Here is a 21,597-nt window from a genome sequence, read left to right as displayed (position 1 = left end):
TTTTTTTGTTCGAGGGATCTATGACAGATTATAGTTAGAAGAGGGGGCCAACTCAGTACAGAGTTTGATAGGGATTCAATTGGGCTCTGGAGCTTCGTTCAATTTTAATAATTTCAGCTGTTTCTCAACACCAGTAATACTGATTTCCACTCATCTTCTCAGTGGGACAAGCATTAAATTGAGGCATTTTTGCTGGGTTTTTTCTTTTTAAAGGAATATTTGAAAATAGAGTCAAGCACTGGCTTTTACTTTACACCCTCAATTTCTGTTCCTGTCTCATTCACTAGGGTCTTGACAATAACTTGTCAAACATCAAACTGAAAAACAAATAATAAAAAAATGAATATACTTGAAAAGTAAGTTATTAGAAAACATCTTTATTGGCAAAGTAGTAGGATTGATATTGGCTACAGGTACATGAAAATCAGAATGTTACCAGTACTTCTCAGAGGGTGTAGATGGATAGTTGCAATATTTATGTTATTAGTGAGAAACTGTCTGAGCCAGCCTGAATTTTACGTTTTCTAAATTCAAAGCAAATCATTTAAATTTGGACTGAGCCACATCTACATTCTTTGTGAAGTACCATATTTTACGGACTATAAGACGACACTTTTTCCTTCGAATAATTGCCTCCAAAATTCAGGTGCATCTTATACTCTAAATTAATATAAAAATGTCCAGTGTTTAATTTAAAATTCGCCCCAGCCTTAAGAATGGCTTTATATTTTATGACACACAAAACCTATACTTATCTGACAATACTGGAGTCAACTGGCAGCAGCAATGCACCGATACGACAAACATGAGTAGCAGGGATTCACAAACTTGCCAACATTTTCTCCCTCCCGCCCTGACATCACAAACCCAGAACACACATTAGCTTATAACGCATAATTACGGTCTATAGTGCCAACGAACTGGACTTTAACGTGATTTGTGTTGGTAACAGTACAATATTTTTGTTACTACCTAGTTTTGTAATTTAAAAAATAAAAGGTATTCATATGATGCGGACTATAAATTGAAAGTAATAGCATGTGCAGAAGACCATGAAAACAGTAGCTGAGTAGCATTTTGGCCCTCAACCAACAGAAAAAGCCATTCATGATTGAAGGACTAGTAAAAAAGGGGATGAAGACTAAATGTGCAAATACAGCACTGAATACAAAATGACCAAAACTAGAAGAAGTACTGAAAGGGATTCAAGGACACCGTCAAAATTGCACTGGAACACAAAATTGATTCCAATACGTGCTTGTAAGCTAGTGCTACAGTGGAACTTAAGAGATTTTAAGGGTGGAGTTTGTTGGTGCTATTAGTTTATGAAGTGTCAAAACCAAACCCAAAACATCTCTGAAAATGCTACAAGAGTATGAAGAGGAAATATTATCTTTCAATCGCTTTATTATTTAACACCGAAAGAAAACCTGTGTGGTACCAAGCCAAACAGCGAGTAAGGACAAAACTCCTCTGACATTTGATGAGCCGAGTAACAGAACTGTTGCCATGAAAGGTGCTAAAAGAACAACGATAAAAACAAGTGGACACGAAAAAATGCACTACACTGTTGTCATTTCATGTTGTACTGGCATTACAAAACTTAATCCAATGATCAATATCAAGTGCAAAACATGCCAAAACCTTCTTAAATACTGCCAACTGTTGTCATTCACGTAAATGCCAATGGTTGGACAGATGAGGCTGGTATGAAATTATGAATTAAGAGAGTGTGGGAGAAAAGGAAAAGTGCTTTATTGAAGAAGAAATCATCTTTTGCTAGATCAGTTTAGAAGTCATTTGAAAACTCTGTGAAAGAGAAATTGAGACAGGTAAACACAGAGCTTGCTGTTATTCCAGGACGACTTACTTCACAATTTCAACCTCTTGATGTCACGATGAATAAACCATTTAAGGTGTATATGGGAGAGGAATGGAACAAACTGATGAAATCCAGCATGAATGCACATCTAAGGGAAATTTAAACTGATCTGCAATCAAACAAGTGTGTCAGTGGATAAAAACAACAGTGGTCTAGAGTGAGAGGAAATATTATTGTTAAACCTTTCAAGAAGTACAACATACCTAATGCTCTCAATGGCAGTTAAGACCATCTTATATATGAAGATGGTGACGAAGAACGAGGAGGAGGAGAAGGAGAAGGAGAAAATTCAGGTGATGATTTCCAAGGATTTTGAAGGCCAGTTCAGTTTTATAAACTGAAATTTTTTTTAGGCTGACTTTACAATCTAATAATAAAAACAATAAAGTTACATTTTTAAAAAAATGCTTAAAAATTAAAGGTGTGTCTTACAGCCTGTAAAATGAGATATTTGTTCTATGAAAATAAGAAAGCATGTAGCCACACACAAAAACCAATTCTATTTGTGTATCCTGAAAATTAGCGCATTCCACATAAATTCAACAGAAATCAGTAGTGATGCATAGAATATGAGATGCACTTCTAACAAATCACTAACATTATATCTAAAAACAAAGATGATGTGTCTTACCAAACAAAAGTGCTCGAAGATTGATAGACACACAAACAAACATACAAAATTCAAGCTTTCACAACCAATGGTTGCTTCATCATGGGGGGGGGGCGGAGAGGGGAAAGAGGGGGGCGGAGAGGGGAAAGAGGGGGGCGGAGAGGGGAAAGAGGGGGGCGGAGAGGGGAAAGAGGGGGGCGGAGAGGGGAAAGAGGGGGGCGGAGAGGGGAAAGAGGGGGGCGGAGAGGGGAAAGAGGGGGGCGGAGAGGGGAAAGAGGGGGGCGGAGAGGGGAAAGAGGGGGGCGGAGAGGGGAAAGAGGGGGGCGGAGAGGGGAAAGAGGGGGGCGGAGAGGGGAAAGAGGGGGGCGGAGAGGGGAAAGAGGGGGGCGGAGAGGGGAAAGAGGGGGGCGGAGAGGGGAAAGAGGGGGGCGGAGAGGGGAAAGAGGGGGGCGGAGAGGGGAAAGAGGGGGGCGGAGAGGGGAAAGAGGGGGGCGGAGAGGGGAAAGAGGGGGCGGAGAGGGGAAAGAGGGGGCGGAGAGGGGAAAGAGGGGGGCGGAGAGGGGAAAGAGGGGGGCGGAGAGGGGAAAGAGGGGGGCGGAGAGGGGAAAGAGGGGGGCGGAGAGGGGAAAGAGGGGGGCGGAGAGGGGAAAGAGGGGGGCAGAGAGGGTTTTAAGGGAGAGGTGAGGAGTCATTCCAATCCTGGGAGTGGAAAGACTTACCTTAGGGGGGGAAAAAAGGACAGGTATACACTTGCGCGCGCATATACACAAGCAGACATTTTGGCCTTTACAAATGTGTGCGTGTGTATACTTGTCCTTTTCCCCCCCCTACGGTAATTCTTTCCACTCCCGGGATTGGAATGACTCCTTACCCTCTCCCTTAAAACCCACATCCTTTCGTCTTTCCCTCTCCTTCCCTCTTTCCTGATGAAGCAACCGTTGGTTGCGAAAGATTGAATTTTGTGTGTGTGTTTGTGTGTGTGTGTGTGTGTGTGTGTGTGTGTGTGTGTGTGTGTGTGTGTGTGTCAACCTGACAGCGCTTTCGTTTGGTAAGTCACATCATCTTTGTTTTTAGATATATTTTTCCCATGTGGAATGTTTCCCTCTATTAAAATCACTAACATTATTTATTCAAATGTGTCTTCCGGTTATCTGTCTTTAGCTAGTGGTTTGAAGGATTAAACAACAATGAACAGCATACTCTAATTTCATCTGTGCATAAAAAATGATAGCAAGTTCACCCAGTGAAATAGTGGCAGTTGTTTAAGTGACCTGAGGGCATATATGAAAAACCCAGCACAGCATATTCATTGTATTATTGTATTTTACTCTTATCAATTCAGTCAATCCATCCTCTCTTTCAGCAAATTCACTGCAAGTCAGTGAGTTTAAATGAACTGTTTCACTGCTATCACTATAATCATAATGTGCTGATTTTTGGTAGTTTGCTTTTGTTGGCATGCCTGTAAGCAGAAGTTTTCAGTTCCGAGTCTGGGTTTACATTCAATGACGTTCATTTATGTTCCTCATGTAAGCTAGTGAAGATGTGATGAAATATCAACCATTTATTAAGGGTATGAACAACATTAAATAGTGTATATTCTGACTAGGTTTTCACATTACAGTATTGATTTTGTTTACCAATGATTATATTATTACAGACTTTCCTTGCCTTCATGCACAAATGAAATGAACTTAATTTCTGCCTCTAGCCTCTTTAAGAAGGGCAGTTTTATCATTATTTGCTCAGTTTTTTTCTGACGTGTGTGTGTGTGTGTGTGTGTGTGTGTGTGTGTGTGTGTGTGTGTGTGTGTGTGTGTGTTTTTTTTGCTTCTAATATTCTGGTTGAGAATTTCACTCAACAAAGCATTACAGAAGATGCAACAATCTCGGTAAAGATATGTAACAAAAGTCGAAGGGCACTCTCAGGTGACACAGGAAGCATCCACTTATCATTAACATAGCAGATGCTACTGGTCTGCTTTAAGGTATTCACGTTTACCTTCTGGATACACAAATACAGCACATAAGGAACTGCAGGGACTAATTTTGCAAATTACCTCTAAAGCAGACACAGAAATAGGATACTGGGGGGCTACTTATGTGAAATATGCCAAATAACAAGCTTACTTATTAACACTTAATCCTTTTGGTGTCAAAATGGTTCAAATGGCTCTGAGCACTATGGGACTTAACATCTTAGGTCATCAGTCCCCTAGAACTTAGAACTAATTAAACCTAACTAACCTAAGGACATCATACAACACCCAGCCATCACGAGGCAGAGAAAATCCCTGACCCTGCCGGGAATCGAACCCGGGAACCCGGGCGTGGGAAGCGAGAACGCTACCGCACGACCACGAGATGCGGGCCTTTTTCGCGTCAAATATGACCAATTCATCACAAAGTTTATGAAAAGGGCCACTAACTACTTAACTTTGTTATGCTATCCACATGTCCTGTGAATGCTTTTTTTTTATCTTAGTTTCTAACATTTAGAATGTGTAATCCCTAGAGCCACACTTATTTGTTGCGCATTTTTCCTGTGGTTATTTCCAGAGATCATATTTAAAAAATTACATGCTAGCTGATTAAAATCTGTCATTTCTATTAAGCACAGTATATAGTCTATTAATTTAAAATATGCACATTAAATATATGTCCATTTATAAACTTACATCACAATTTTTATGTTTCTATCTAGGAAACATTTCTGGAGTAGTTGCAGTTGAAGAAAGTGTCCCTAAACTTAATAGCTGAAATTATATTTTAAATTTTACAGTATCTCCACTTTAATGTTAAACTGAATCACAGTTGTAACCCTTCAGCTTTAGGGCAAGGTAATGAGTGTACCATCATGCTAACAAAATTAAATATACATTTTTAACTTACCAGTTACTTTACACCCAAAACTTTTTTTACTGCATCGACAACATCTTTCGACTGTGGTAGAGCATGTTCTTCTAACGTCTTACAGTATGGCATAGGTGTATCAACTCCAGTTACACGGATTACTGGAGAATCCAGATGATAAAAGGCTTCACCTGGAGCAAAAATCATTAAACTGTGGTATTACACTATTGTGAATCTGAGATACAATGAGTAATTTGAGTGTCTTATTACATCACATCCTATACATCATGATTCACATAATCAGGTTCACGCCAAGACTGATGCAACCACAAACTCTGTAAGCCATATAATGAAGTCAGTATGGAAATTCTGCAAAGAACATAGGAGTAAGGCCTGATAGGGTACAGACCACTTCCTCAGCACTGAGGGTCCCATAAAACTACTTTAACAACAGCTTTTGTGTAAATATGCACTGCATATTCATGTTTTCCGACTTGTTGATCATCATGAAGGGTCTCCTCACAATGAATCTATGGAATGAGCAGTACATGAAATGTAATCTCATGGAACACAATGCTGGCAGCAACACTGCACAGAACAATGGTTACAGCAATTAGTGTAAAACTAATGGCAGGCCTGGCTGCTGCCTCAAATACACTACTGTACCATCAAAAATACAGCAATGCAGGGTTGTTACTCTCTAAGAGGTATCATAATCAGCACATAGATCTCATTGTGGCTGTACACTTTGTTGCCACTTATATGAACAACCAACAAACTTACCGATTTCACTTAAGAAACACACAATGGTTCAGCAAATAATATTGTAATTTAATGGGTGAATATTTTATTCTGGAATTACAAGTCCTTTTTTTATTCAATCAACATATTCATACAAAGTCTAATTTCTGGAATGTCTACAAACTTACAATTTATTTTTCTTCAAGCAAGAGAAAGCTTGGAAACAATCAGCTACAGAAAGGGACTGTTTATACTACAGGCAGTGCTACTCACTATATAAAGATGACCCGGAACAATAAAAGTATGTTGCAGAGAATATCAAAGCTTTCATACTCAATGGTATATAAAGATTTTTTTCCATTATGTTCAGAGCTTAAACATCTGTGAATTTACTGTTTGGCAATTACTTCCTATAACTGATGTATTGTTTTGTTATAATTAAATGTTCATTCCTGTGCCAATTTTTGGTTTCCCTGTAATGTAGATTTTTGAAATATGAGAAAAGCATAGGAAAGAGTCAACTTTTATTCAGTTTTTAAGAATGTAATGAAAATGTCACTATTCATTTAATTGACTAACTGCTTTTTTGCATCTAAAGTTTTATCTCCTGTGTCGTCTTCTTTTTGTTGGTTCTTCCACAGTCTGTTCCAAATAGTAAGCCTGACTTGAGGAGACCAATACTGTTTAAGGTTAGGAAGATCAACTGTGGATCTAAAATTTGCAGTTAGGAAATTATAGTGATGCGAGTATGAATATGAAAGTGATTCAGATCAAAGGCTTCCTCAGACACAAGGAAAGCATGCAACAGCATATGCACGTGAAAAATCTGGGAGCAAGAAGAGAGAGTATGAAAACAATTTGCAAAGTTAGAATTATGAAACAAAGCTACCTTAGCTGGGTGAAAGTAAGAATGGTCATAACTATGTGGTTTGAACTGAAAAATGATCTGAGACAAGAATGTGCCATCTCACTGCTCCTTATTGTAGCCATGGGTAGTGTAGCTCAGAGTGTAACATAAAAGTTAGTAGAGAAAAAAAAAAAAAAAAAAAAAAAAAAAAAGACGACACTGTAATTTGCAATAACATTCATGATGAAACAGTGAGACAGATCCAAGAACAGCTAGTTGCATAATAAGAAATAGTTGCCCCTTATAGAATGAGATTCTTGGGAAAACAGATTTAAGTGGAAATAGTGTAAAGCAAGAACAGACTTTAGTAACAATTTTTGTTCAGAAAAAAAGATGCTGTGAAAAGCAGAGTTCCTGAAGTACGTAGATAGGAAAAACTTTTCAGGACACTAGAAGCCTAATTTAAAACAAAAAATTGTACCAAAATGAGAGAAATGTGTACAAGACTATGTTCCCATTTTAATTTATGGTGCAGAAACCCTGGCAGTGCCCAGAAAGGGATAAAATTAGAATACAAGTCTGCCTAATGAAATTCTCAAGGAGTAGAACTGGAGTGGCACAACTATGAGCTCAAGTCTCGGTCCGGCACACAGTTTTAATCTGTCAGAAAGTTTGAAAATTATTGTTCTGCACATGACATCACCAATGAAGCATGTGGCTGTAGCAGCAAGGAAGCTACTGTTATTGTGTGTGTGTGTGTGTGTGTGTGTGTGTGTGTGAGAGAGAGAGAGAGAGAGAGAGAGAGAGAGAGAGAGAGAGAGAGAGAGAGTGAGAGTGAGAGCATGTTTGGGGAAAACAAACTGGAATTACCTTCAGTTCCCCAGGGACATACTTCAATGAGTGTGGGCAGGAAAGTGTTACCAAGAAGGCCATATTTATGTCTCAAATGCTAGTTTTTGTTCATGGCATTTTAAATCAGACCATTACATCTGGGATTTGTGAGCTAAGCTGCTGAATATACCTGCCAGAAAAGTTCTGAAACCAGATGCTGTACATGGAAACTGAAGGTCCATCAGTACACGTTAACTGATGTAACCAACCTAGAAAATGAAGAATTGTGTCAGGAACTGAGTGAAAGAAATGGAGCATTTAAAAAGATCTCTGAACTGTGAGCAGTGATGTAAAAGAAAGAACGACACTTGTGAGAGAAATTGAAGGTCTTTCACTCACCCCCCCCCCCCCCCAACACACACACACACACACACACACACACACACACACACACACACACACACACACACCAGTGACAATTCACACTCTCTAGGAAGAGCTACACCTTTTTAACCCATTGATTGCTCTGGACATGTTAATGTGTGTTGCTGCTACTGTCCCCTGGTGCTCTGGTCATGTCTACATGTGCCCTTGACATTAACATGTGAGGCACTTAGCAGTCAGGTAGTGTGTCTAAGCAGCTGCACTGCAAAAGGTGTTTACTCAGGCTTTTGAAAGGTGAGTGAACACTGTATGTAGGACAGCAGGTTGTTTATATGTCATTCTTGGGGATGAAACAATATTGAAATTCCTGTGTGTTTGTTTATACAGTGATTCATTTTTAGAGGAGTTTGAAAGTGAAGAACTTTAGTTGTGAAATGCAGAATGGCACATGAAATAATCACGTCCAGTGCTCCAGGAATATTCAGCACAGGAAAGATGGAGCATACAGCAGAACCAGTACACAGGTATCAGGTCGAATGCAGTTTCCCAGTGCAGGTACCAGTATAGGGCGACGACAAAGCCATGCTTTCTACGGAATGCAGCAGGGATACTTTTAGCAATCAATGGATTAAAGAACAAACTCTATTTTCCACTCCCTGGAATTTAACTTCAACTGATGTGTGGCATTTGGTGAAGTGGAAGATTGTGTTATTGGCCTCCATAATAATGTGCACGTTGTCATGGTTTGTGGACTTACCTCAGGATGGAAACAGCTGCTATTTCATGACTGATATTCAGAGGACTGCGGTGTTGCTCAACTCAATAGTGTCCCCTCTTCATAATATGGGTTACAGTGTTGGTGCAGTTATTTCTGATCTTGGGCCAAAAAACTCAATGTGTGTGGAACAAACTGCAGGCTGATCATGAGATGTATTCACAGCTATGGATATATACAACCTTCAGCTGTATAATGAAATTACGATATTGAAAATTTGTGCTGAACCGGGACTCAAACCAAAATTTCCCGCTTGTCGCGAGCTATCGCCTTAACCAGTTCGGCTATCTCAGCATGCTTCATGGCCAGACCCAAATTCCCATATGTCGTCATCCATGTGCCTATGATCTGCACTCTTACATTCATCATCATGTATGTTTCCTTACAGGTGAGACATTGCAATTGGAAGTCACTTGCTACTGACACAAAGATACGATATTGTAGCAAATGCATGTCAGAAGAAATGGGCACCAAGAAAATTTGTGCTGGATTGGGTCCAACACGGATTTCCAGTTTACTGTGGTCAATATTTGGCAAGCAACTTTCAATTAAAATGTCTCCTCTGTACAGCAATATACATCATGAATGCACGAGTGCAGGTTGTAGACATACTGATGACATATGGAAGTTTGGGTCTGGCCACGATTGCTCCGATAGCTGAAATGGTTAAGGTGACTGCTCAGGACAAGTGAGAAATCTGGGTTTGAGTCCCAGTCTGGCACAAATTTTCAATGTCATCACTCCATTACACATCTGAAGTTTGTCCATATTCGAAAACAATGAATATAATTGACATATGTCATAATGGCTGTAGTCGCCGCAGTGCCTGTTGCTTCATACATGAATGCACTGTAACATTGCATATTGATTGTGGATATTTTCAGATGTGCCTCATTTTAAAAATGTACTCCAGAACCACTTCCTTGACAAAAGCATAAAGCTTTCTGATGGTAAAGTAATTACCGAAGCACCAATCAATGAATTGCAATCATTAGATAATACAGAAATTAAAATGTGCCGAAAACTGTCACTATTTCATGTCAGTGTTAAAGGTAAGGACCACCAAAGAGTATATCTAGCCTTGTAACTTTTTTCAAATATAACTACTCAGGCAATTCAATATCTGTAGGGGGGCAAAAAATGCAGGTTCATAACAAAAAGCAACTATTGTAATTCCAGAAAGTACTGTTAACAGCAATTAATTCTTTATTTAACAATTTATCCATTTTATTTGGACTGTTGAGCTCCGTGGCCGTGGATAACGATATTTCACTGAAAAAAATACGGCAACCAGCCACTTTTTAATGTGTTTTTAACTACGCCATTATGCATTTCGGGTTTGCACCCATCTTCAGCTGGAAAATTACATGGATCTTCAGTTACTACAGTAGTACAATCTCGACAGCAATTTGGATGCTGCAGCAGGCCTGTGCAGAAGCAACGCATCCAAACTGCTGTCGAGATTGTACTACTGTAGTAACTGATGATCTATGTAATTTGCCAGCTGAAGATGGGTGCAAACCCGAAATGCATATTGGCGTAAATAAAAACGCATTAAAAAGTGGCTGGTTGCCGTATTTTTTTCAGTGAAATTCTTTATTTGGCCTTCTTTCTGGCCTCCTGTCTCTTCGCATTAAGTATATTTTCAAAGGACAGCTGGATCAAGATTGCCTCCAAAATGTGTTTTCACAAATCAGAAGCATTGGTTTCTGATATCATCCTCATCCTCATCCTCATCCTCATCCTCATCCTCCAAAAGAAGTGAAAAATAACCTATATGTTTTGCTTCTGAGAAAGAACACCCATGACATTCCATTGTTGAGCATTTTCTCTGTGGGACTGGAAGATGACCACAGTTGCTCTTACCAAGTTTGCTTCGTGAAATATTGCCTGGTATGTCTGAAGCAATGGCCATTCTAGATGAGGAAACAGAGATACACGACATAAATTTCAGTTGTCAGCCTGCTGCACTGTCTGCAATGGCATATCTCGGATGCTCTGCAGAAGGATTCAGATATCTAGCAAGTTACATAGCACATTATGTTGCACAATACACTGTGAACATCATCATCGAAAGAATTACTTTGTTGCCCTCCAACGTTTCTCTCAGAATACGCACGGATAGAATTTCTATCATGAGGTGGTTTACTAGTGCTGCCTGACAAGTGGCTGTGACCAATCTCAGAATTTGAGGTCACGTTCTACGAGGCCAATGGAATTGACATGTAGTAAAAAAAGTCTAAGAGATTAGCCAACATGATTTCACAGAAATGTACTCATGTGGTGCAGGAGGTAATTAAAACAGTCTGATGGAGCCTAATTTTTATTAAGAGTACACTACCTCAATATGAAACTGAAGACAGAGGAAGCAGTAGTGTCAAAGAGATGGAAACCTCGTCGGTAGAACTGTTCAGCAGTCAGAGCAATCTAATGAGGTAACCACCATAAACGATGCACACATAGTAAATTTTGTGTGTGAAGTAGCCTTGTTTGTGACAGCGCAGTACAGCTTTATGCCCTTCCCTTGCAATTCCGCTTCCCTGCTGATGTAATGCCAAAAGCAATCTGTTTCACTTCAGGCCCAACCTTTACAGAATAGCCTTGGGCAAACCTATGTATGCCCTCATATCAGTCCACAACATGGAGTTGTTCAAAATGTGGCACACTGAAACAGGAAAACAAAAAGGACCACAAATAAGTGCATGCTCTGGCTGCAGAAAATGGCCATCCACTATAGGCCCGAATTTTTCTATTCCCACTCATGTTGGCTCAGTTCTTTCTACCAGAGTGGCTTGAATGATCACTTTCAGGACAAGATAGTTGGTTCTATGATCTTTAATTTGTTATTTTGTGCCTCCAGTGCAAATCTTTCCCCAGTCAGGCCCAAAATATCACCTAGCACACACCTGGAGAGTGGCAAGTTATGTACTTAGCCTTTACTGTATCATCTTAGTACTGTATTTCTTAAATTCTATGTGCATTTTCTTTGTTAGAGGTGTAACCTTGTATTTTTACAACTGTAAAGTGTAGACTCAAGCAATTAGTAGCACAGTTGCCATTTTTTCTGAACGGCCAGCTACACAGCTTATAAGGCATCAGCATCCACTGGTTACATGTCAGCAAGATAGCAAGTTGTATATCTAGGTTACTGACTGTGCTTTTATAGTCAATTTTTAGGTTAGTATTACTAGAATTGGTAGAATGTGTGCATACTGTGTGCAGACGTAGGAGGAGGTGGCCACAGTTCATGAACAACTGAATGGGCTTTTGGCTATGGTCAGGTGTCTTCAGGCTGCTGCCTTAGATGTACCACTGGCAAAACAAGCATCTTGGCATGTCGCTTGGAGCACCTCCCAGGTGTCACTTGTTTTGCCCATGAGCTTAGCTGCCGAGTCATCTCCTAGCGAACCCGATACAGATGATCCGCCCTCATAACCAGATGTGTGGCAGGTTGTAAAGAGATCATGTCACTCGACGCGAAGGGCCAATGTGGATACTGGCAGTCTGGAGTCATATGTTTGCCATATGAGTGGACAGGTAGCCATTTCTTCAGAAGGGTGTGAGCAGGTGCACCAGGGCAGGGGTTTGCTACTTGGGAACTCCTATGTTCACATGTTATGAAGACCTTTAGAGAAATAGCATTCATGGCCAGATAGAAAGTCAATATGAAGTCAGTGGGTCTGCTGGGGGACCTCATACGAAATGTGGAGAAGTCCTTGCCTACTGTTATAGAGCCTGCACTATGCAGTCATCTGCAAGTTGTGGCTCACATTGACACCGAACGATTCCTGTCACTTGGGTTCCGAAGCGATCCTCAATTCATATAGATGGCTGGCAGAAGTGGCAAAGGCTGTTGGCCACATGTGCAGGGTGCAAGCAGAGCAGTAATTTGCAACACTGTTCCCAGAGTTGATCGGGGTCCTTTTTGTTTCGAGCCACGTGAGTGATCTCAACCAAAGGCTTTATCAACTCTGTGACCCTCTTGGTTGCAGGTTTCTGTACCTGCATTATTGATTGGGGAATTATAGGGCTTCCCTTGACAGGTCAGATGTGCACTACACATGGCATTTTTTAGCTAGGTGGTAGTATGACATACTCTGATGAACACTCCCTGTATGAAACGTAGTCTACATTCAGAATAATGACACTTTGACTGAAAATTTTATCAGTAAATTGTCAAAGTATTCATAACAAAGTTCCTGAATGTACTGCCCTCTGCGATATTTCTCACACTCAAACTATTCTCAGAACCGAGAGCTGATTGAAGCCCAAAGTAGAAAGCTCCAAGATATTTAGTGATTCATGGAATGTATATTGAAGAGGGGGCATGTTGCTGCTGGCAAAAATATCGCCCCTACTGAAGTTAAATTCCGAGAGAGACTGAAGTTAAATTCCGAGAGAGACTGAAGTTAAATTCCGAGAGAGACTGAAGTTAAATTCCGAGAGAGACTGAAGTTAAATTCCGAGAGAGACTGAAGTTAAATTCCGAGAGAGACTGAAGTTAAATTCCGAGAGAGACTGAAGTTAAATTCCGAGAGAGACTGAAGTTAAATTCCGAGAGAGACTGAAGTTAAATTCCGAGAGAGACTGAAGTTAAATTCCGAGAGAGACTGAAGTTAAATTCCGAGAGAGACTGAAGTTAAATTCCGAGAGAGACTGAAGTTAAATTCCGAGAGAGACTGAAGTTAAATTCCGAGAGAGACTGAAGTTATCTGGTTGCCTATAACAGGCCTAGGCGAAATAAAGTTAATTGCGAATTTTTTTACCATCCACATGATTGATTACACTGTTACAGTGTTAAGAGTCATTCAAAGAAAGTGTTGTCAGCAGCACAGAAATACCCAGCTCATGCAATATTAGTTTGAGGTGACTAACTTACCGAGTACAGATTGGGACAGCTCTGGATTCCTTGCAAGGGTACAGAGAGACAGCCATGCATGGTACTTTTGAACACAATTTCTGAAAACTTTACTGAGCATCTAGTTCAGCAGCCTCGTAGCTACAAACAGGCCTAACCTTATAAACAGCACCAGTACTGAGAGAGAGGTTATCACAGCAACTATGGTTATGAAAGTTAATACATCAATCAAGAAGGCTAGGGGAGTATTTCTGCTAGAAAGAGCAGATTAGAAGTTTTTAGCATTCCACTTATAAAATAAATTGATATCAATTAGTTACAGTACAAAGGACACAGAGGGATTATGGACAAAGTTTAAATGGATCGTAAATCATGCTCTGGAGAAGTATGTGCCGAGTAAGTGGACTACAGATGGAAAATACCCACTGTGGTTTAACAATGAAATTCAGAAAATTCTGAGGTAGCAAAGGCTGTTGCACACTCAGTTCAAAACAGATCGCACAAATAAAGACAGGAAAAATTTAGCAGAAATTCGTGCAAGTGTAAAAAGATAGCTGCACAAAGCATACAACTATCACAGTCACACCTTAGCTTTTTTTCTAAGGTACGACTGTGGTAGTTGTATCTAACCAAGAACTCGAGAAAACTTCGGTTCTACACAAAATCACTAAGCAGGCCTAAGACTTCTATCCAGTCACTCACTGACCAGTCTGGTGTGGCTGTAGAAGATAGCCAAAGCAAAGCTGAAGTTTTAAATTTCCCATTTAAGAAATCGTTAATGTGGAGATTCGTACAAACATACTATCATTTGACCACTGCACCGACATTGTATGGACGACATAGTAATGAACATCCCTGGTGTACAGAAACAAGAGTAGAGCGGGGGAGGGGGGGAGGGATGTTGGCAGGTCTGTGGAGAATCCCAATTCAGTTTTACAATGAGTACTTTACAATGGCACTGGCCCCTTGCTTAGTTTACATTTATCGCAATTTTCTTGCCCAGCAGAAAGTTCCAAGTGACTCTGAAAAAAGTGCATGTGACTCCTGTATATAAGAAGGGTAAAAGAATGGACCCGCAAAATTACAGACCAATATCCTTAACATTAGTTTGCTGCAGAGCTGCTGAACATATTCTCAGCTTGAATACAATAAATTTCCTTGAGACGGAAAAGCTTCTGCCACATATCAGCACAGTTTTAGAAAATATCCTACATGCGAAACTCAGGTTGCCCTTTTCTAAGGTGACATCCTGAAAAACATGGATGGCGAGCAACAGGTGGAGTCCATATTCCTAGATTTCCAAAAAGCATTTGACTCTGTGTCCCATTTTAGACTTAAAAATAGTATGAGCTTAAAGGATAGGTGCAGAGATATATGAGTGGCTCGAAGGCTTCTGAAGTAATAGAACCCAGTATGTTGCCCTTGAAGGGGAGTATTCATCAGGAGCAAGGGTATCATCAGGAGCAAGGGTATCATCAGGAGCAAGGGTATCATCAGGAGCAAGGGTATCATCAGGAGCAAGGGTATCATCAGGAGCAAGGGTATCATCAGGAGCAAGGGTATCATCAGGAGCAAGGGTATCATCAGGAGCAAGGGTATCATCAGGAGCAAGGGTATCATCAGGAGCAAGGGTATCATCAGGAGCAAGGGTATCATCAGGAGCAAGGGTATCATCAGGAGCAAGGGTATCATCAGGAGCAAGGGTATCATCAGGAGCAAGGGTATCATCAGGAGCAAGGGTATCATCAGGAGCAAGGGTATCATCAGGAGCAAGGGTATCATCAGGAGCAAGGGTATCATCAGGAGCAAGGGTATCATCAGGAGCAAGGGTATCATCAGGAGCAAGGGTATCATCAGGAGCAAGGGTATCATCAGGAGCAAGGGTATCATCAGGAGCAAGGGTATCATCAGGAGCAAGGGTATCATCAGGAGCAAGGGTATCATCAGGAGCAAGGGTATCATCAGGAGCAAGGGTATCATCAGGAGCAAGGGTATCATCAGGAGCAAGGGTATCATCAGGAGCAAGGGTATCATCAGGAGCAAGGGTATCATCAGGAGCAAGGGTATCATCAGGAGCAAGGGTATCATCAGGAGCAAGGGTATCATCAGGAGCAAGGGTATCATCAGGAGCAAGGGTATCATCAGGAGCAAGGGTATCATCAGGAGCAAGGGTATCATCAGGAGCAAGGGTATCATCAGGAGCAAGGGTATCATCAGGAGCAAGGGTATCATCAGGAGCAAGGGTATCATCAGGAGCAAGGGTATCATCAGGAGCAAGGGTATCATCAGGAGCAAGGGTATCATCAGGAGCAAGGGTATCATCAGGAGCAAGGGTATCATCAGGAGCAAGGGTATCATCAGGAGCAAGGGTATCATCAGGAGCAAGGGTATCATCAGGAGCAAGGGTATCATCAGGAGCAAGGGTATCATCAGGAGCAAGGGTATCATCAGGAGCAAGGGTATCATCAGGAGCAAGGGTATCATCAGGAGCAAGGGTATCATCAGGAGCAAGGGTATCATCAGGAGCAAGGGTATCATCAGGAGCAAGGGTATCATCAGGAGCAAGGGTATCATCAGGAGCAAGGGTATCATCAGGAGCAAGGGTATCATCAGGAGCAAGGGTATCATCAGGAGCAAGGGTATCATCAGGAGCAAGGGTATCATCAGGAGCAAGGGTATCATCAGGAGCAAGGGTATCATCAGGAGCAAGGGTATCATCAGGAGCAAGGGTATCATCAGGAGCAAGGGTATCATCGGGAGCAAGGGTATCATCGGGAGCAAGGGTATCATCGGGAGCAAGGGTATCATCGGGAGCAAGGGTATCATCGGGAGCAAGGGTATCATCGGGAGCAAGGGTATCATCGGGAGCAAGGGTATCATCGGGAGCAAGGGTATCATCGGGAGCAAGGGTATCATCGGGAGCAAGGGTATCATCGGGAGCAAGGGTATCATCGGGAGCAAGGGTATCATCGGGAGCAAGGGTATCATCGGGAGCAAGGGTATCATCGGGAGCAAGGGTATCATCGGGAGCAAGGGTATCATCGGGAGCAAGGGTATCATCGGGAGCAAGGGTATCATCGGGAGCAAGGGTATCATCGGGAGCAAGGGTATCATCGGGAGCAAGGGTATCATCGGGAGCAAGGGTATCATCGGGAGCAAGGGTATCATCGGGAGCAAGGGTATCATCGGGAGCAAGGGTATCATCGGGAGCAAGGGTATCATCGGGAGCAAGGGTATCATCGGGAGCAAGGGTATCATCGGGAGCAAGGGTATCATCGGGAGCAAGGGTATCATCGGGAGCAAGGGTATCATCGGGAGCAAGGGTATCATCGGGAGCAAGGGTATCATCGGGAGCAAGGGTATCATCGGGAGCAAGGGTATCATCGGGAGCAAGGGTATCATCGGGAGCAAGGGTATCATCGGGAGCAAGGGTATCATCGGGAGCAAGGGTATCATCGGGAGCAAGGGTATCATCGGGAGCAAGGGTATCATCGGGAGCAAGGGTATCATCGGGAGCAAGGGTATCATCGGGAGCAAGGGTATCATCGGGAGCAAGGGTATCATCGGGAGCAAGGGTATCATCGGGAGCAAGGGTATCATCGGGAGCAAGGGTATCATCGGGAGCAAGGGTATCATCGGGAGCAAGGGTATCATCGGGAGCAAGGGTATCATCGGGAGCAAGGGTATCATCGGGAGCAAGGGTATCATCGGGAGCAAGGGTATCATCGGGAGCAAGGGTATCATCGGGAGCAAGGGTATCATCGGGAGCAAGGGTATCATCGGGAGCAAGGGTATCATCGGGAGCAAGGGTATCATCGGGAGCAAGGGTATCATCGGGAGCAAGGGTATCATCGGGAGCAAGGGTATCATCGGGAGCAAGGGTATCATCGGGAGCAAGGGTATCATCGGGAGCAAGGGTATCATCGGGAGCAAGGGTATCATCGGGAGCAAGGGTATCATCGGGAGCAAGGGTATCATCGGGAGCAAGGGTATCATCGGGAGCAAGGGTATCATCGGGAGTGTCCCAGAAAAGTTTGATAGGACCGCTGTTATTCTATATACATAAATGATCTGGCGGACAGGGTGGGCAATGATCTGTGGCTGTTTGCTGATGATGCTGTCGTGTATAGAAAGGTGTCAGTCATTCAGTCATTGAGTGACTATAAGATGATACACGATTGACAGACAAAATTTCTAATTGATGTGATGAATGGCAACTAGCCCTAACTGTAGAAAAAAAAAAAAAAACTAAGTTAATGTAGATGAGTAGAAAAAAACAAACCCATAGTCTGTGAATACAGCATTAGTAAATTAGTAATGTGCTGCTTGACACAGTTACATCAATTAAATGTCTAGGCATGTCATTGCAAAGCAATATGAAATGGAATGAGCATGTAATGATAGTAGTAGGGATGTCAAATGGTGTAATTCGTTTTATTGGGAAAATTTTAGGAGAGAGTGGTTCATCCTTGAGTACTGCTGGAGTGTATGGAATTCACACGAGACTGGATTGAAGGAAGACATTGAAGCAATTTTGATGCAGGCTGCTAGATTTGTTACCAGTACATTCAAACAACATGCTAGTATTACAGAGATGCTTTGAGAACTCAAGTGGGAAAACCTGGAGGGAAAGTGATTTTTTTTTTTGCAGATGAGGGGGATTACCACTGAGAAAATTTAGCGTGCTGGCATCTTGAGCTGACAGCAGAATGTTTCCACTGCTGTCAATGTAATTTCACATAAGGACTACAAAGATAAGGGGAATTAGGACTCATACAGAGGCATACAGTCTTTTTCTTGTTCTGTTTGCAACTGGAACAAGAAAGGACTTGACTAGTGGTATAGAGTACCCTCCGCCACACACCATATGGTGGCTTGTAGAGTATGTTTGTGGATATAGATGAACTTCCTTCTGTGACTGTGTGCAAAATGTGCCATTTTTTGACCAGTGAATCCTTTACATGCCTGTTTGGTCACTGTGTCAGCTTCATGGTGCCCTGGTATTCAGCAGAATGAGCCTGCCTTCACAAATAATTCTAGATGGAGAAGGGTGTCCCAAATGCTGCAGATAATTTTTTCTGGCCGGTGCATATTTGCGTAAACCATTCAGGAAACCTGAGAGGACAAGGTACTTAGTTCCACAATTCATCCTAATTGGTTTCAGTGCCCTAAAGATCACATGCCACCATCAAGAAGTGTAAATTCAGTTAAGCAGCATAACTCAAAGGCTCTACTGAGAAAAATGAGTGAATATCCAGAAGACACATTCCATTTTTAGACTTGTCAGTGTATTAAACTCAGTGTTATCATTTACAAGAGAGGAAAAAACTATTCAAGACTCATATCAGTCTTGTTAATGGAAGACATTTTATTTGCTATACCTAGACTGATTGAGTTATTACTTTGTTCAGACTAAAGGTGCTTCCTCTTCTCAAAGGCATAAACCAACACTCGATAGGCAGTCGAAAAACTGTTCGACACAGTGGTATCAATTTCACTTTATACAAACGTCAAATCACATCAGCCTAATCAGTACTCTGCTCTGGTAGGCACACCGGAGCATGTGGACAGATGCTTTATGAAGGGTCAAATCACAGGACGTGATACTCAGAGTTGCATATTCTGACTTCAAAAATTGTATTTATTCAGCGAAGGCATATTACTTAACTATGTGTGAAACCACAGCATTCAATCAGCATTCACAGCAGGTACCTTGTCACTAGAGCCACAACGTTCCTTCCCCCAAAACTGCATTCAAGTGGACTTCGTATGTCAGAGGCCATTAGCCACTCATTCCAACCCTCTAGCTTCCTACTTATTTTAATCCTGTCACATATCATCCCACACTGTCAAACAAAATTTTGGACTTTTCCTTCTGAGAATGTGGTTTTAGATATTATTTGCTATTTATTATATTTAATAATTGACTTTCAAAACATAATTTATGGTACACCACTGTGTATCGATGAGGCCTCTACACTATAAACATATAAGTTGTATAAACATACAAGATTTCTACAGACTGCTCATACAATATGTCTTCTATGGCAGTTATGCTCAAACTAAATTTTGTCACAGTGAAAAATAGTGAGAAATTCAACTTGCATCCCAGCAGAAATGAGATGTTGCAGCCTCTAAAGCGTGTATTACACGATGATCCACCACGAACGGTACTGGTCAAGTGTGACAGCCAGCTAACAGTAGAATGGGTGAAACTATGAAAATTAGCAGACAAATTATCCGCGCGCCAGAATAGACAGCAGTTCTGAACTGCCGTCTATCCACGCATGCACACTACGTAGTGATAATTCGCACATGTACAGAAGGGGGTACCTCAGTGATTTCTGTGTGTTATTTGCTTATTATTTGGCGTTTGATTACTTCGTATTATAGAGGTGAAATGGAGCAAAGAGGCATTAAGTGTCTAATTCAGGCATACGGTAAGAAAAGTTGTCTTTATGACCCACTGTACCATATTACGGTATGTTGGCAATCTTCTTTCTGAGTAATATGCATACAACATTACAGGGCGATTTTCGATTTGTATCGTAATGCCTCAGCTTACGAAAGTTCATGTTTGATCTGATTGCATCTCTTGCTTTATTTCAGCATGCCAGAAAGGAGAAACTGGCAGTGATGGTGAGAAAGTCCATGTAGTTTCACCCAGTGAAACAGATGAGGACTGCAAAACTCCGAGTAGCATTCCATTTTCCAAACTTGGAAAAATAACACACGTGCACCTTTAAGTACTGGTCCTTTAAAGTGTTGCAAATTGCACAGTACATAGATCCACAACAACTTTTGAAATGGTGGGCTGTGCTACTCTGTGGCTAAAAGCCGGAGTCTTCAAAAGATTTCTTAGTCCCCAGGAAACGGAATGTTACAACCAGCCCGAAACATAACAGGACATGTACTGGTATATTATCAGTGATCTAGGTTGGTAAGATAAAAAAAAACATGTATTTATATGATTTAATTCTTACTTTCGAGAAGGTGAGGTAGCCTCCCTCACGACTGTCACACTTGCTAATTCCATCCTGTATCACAGACAGCAGCTTCTCAAAAAAGGCCATGTCCATCCTCACAAAGTTCCGAAATTGTGGCAGGTCTTCGGGCCTCAGTCCTTTCAAAAGCAATATAATCCCCTGCCTCCGTTACTTCTTTTCAGCCAGTGTCGAACTCAACAACAACTGGATTTTCGTTTTTGTCGTCGTTCTGCCCTAATCCGAAGATTTACTGTCACTGTTACGTCAATAGCTCCAAAAACAAGTGGGTCCTTCCTGTGCAAAATGTAAATTTAGATATATGTATACCTTTGCAACTAAGTGTCATAATATGAAACGAACTGTTAAGTCTGCAATTCGGAACAGTTTTAGCCTAGATAATAGAATAACAATTACTTAATAAATAATGATAAAAACAATTTCTTATTAAATAGGAACCTTGATCTCTCAAATAATTTGAATGAATGACGTTCCATTAAGTCATACAGTCGCCCTTGTATTTCGCGTGGTAGAATGAACGACTTTACAAGAGATCAGACAATTCTATTTGCGTTTTGCACTTTATTACCGTCTATTGTGCATGTGGACCAGGTATATCCTGCGTGGATGGTGTAATAGGTCTACATGAACCACCTTGTAGTTACAGATGTGCATGCTTAGGGCACTGGTGCAAAGGCATACGGTTTATGCGCATAGTGTAGTAGGGGCTTAATGGGTCTTTCCTTTAGAAACTTGTACACACCACTTTGCTCTAAAACTGGCTTTGCTATCTTTTTGTATTTATATAAATTGTGTAAGTGAGGCAGGTTTGAG

The 21,597-nt window shown here is 41.5% G+C and overlaps 1 protein-coding gene across 1 annotated transcript in view; it reads right to left on the bottom strand.

Annotated features, from left to right (window-relative positions):
* The window catches only part of LOC126297871 (pyruvate dehydrogenase E1 component subunit beta, mitochondrial), a 97,624-nt gene that overhangs the window by 19,649 nt on the left and 56,378 nt on the right, over window positions 1-21,597 (bottom strand). Inside the window, exon 8 of the mRNA XM_049989162.1 lies at window positions 5,384-5,535. Within this exon, the coding sequence (XP_049845119.1) occupies window positions 5,387-5,535 (149 nt within the window). The 3' untranslated portion in view covers window positions 5,384-5,386. The remainder of the gene's footprint in view (window positions 1-5,383; window positions 5,536-21,597) is intronic.

Source organism: Schistocerca gregaria, chromosome X, assembly GCF_023897955.1.
Source record: "Schistocerca gregaria isolate iqSchGreg1 chromosome X, iqSchGreg1.2, whole genome shotgun sequence".
In the NCBI taxonomy this organism is placed as follows: domain Eukaryota; kingdom Metazoa; phylum Arthropoda; class Insecta; order Orthoptera; family Acrididae; genus Schistocerca; species Schistocerca gregaria.
Note: the sequence above shows the minus strand (reverse complement) of the source record. Positions and strands in the feature narration are given on the sequence as shown.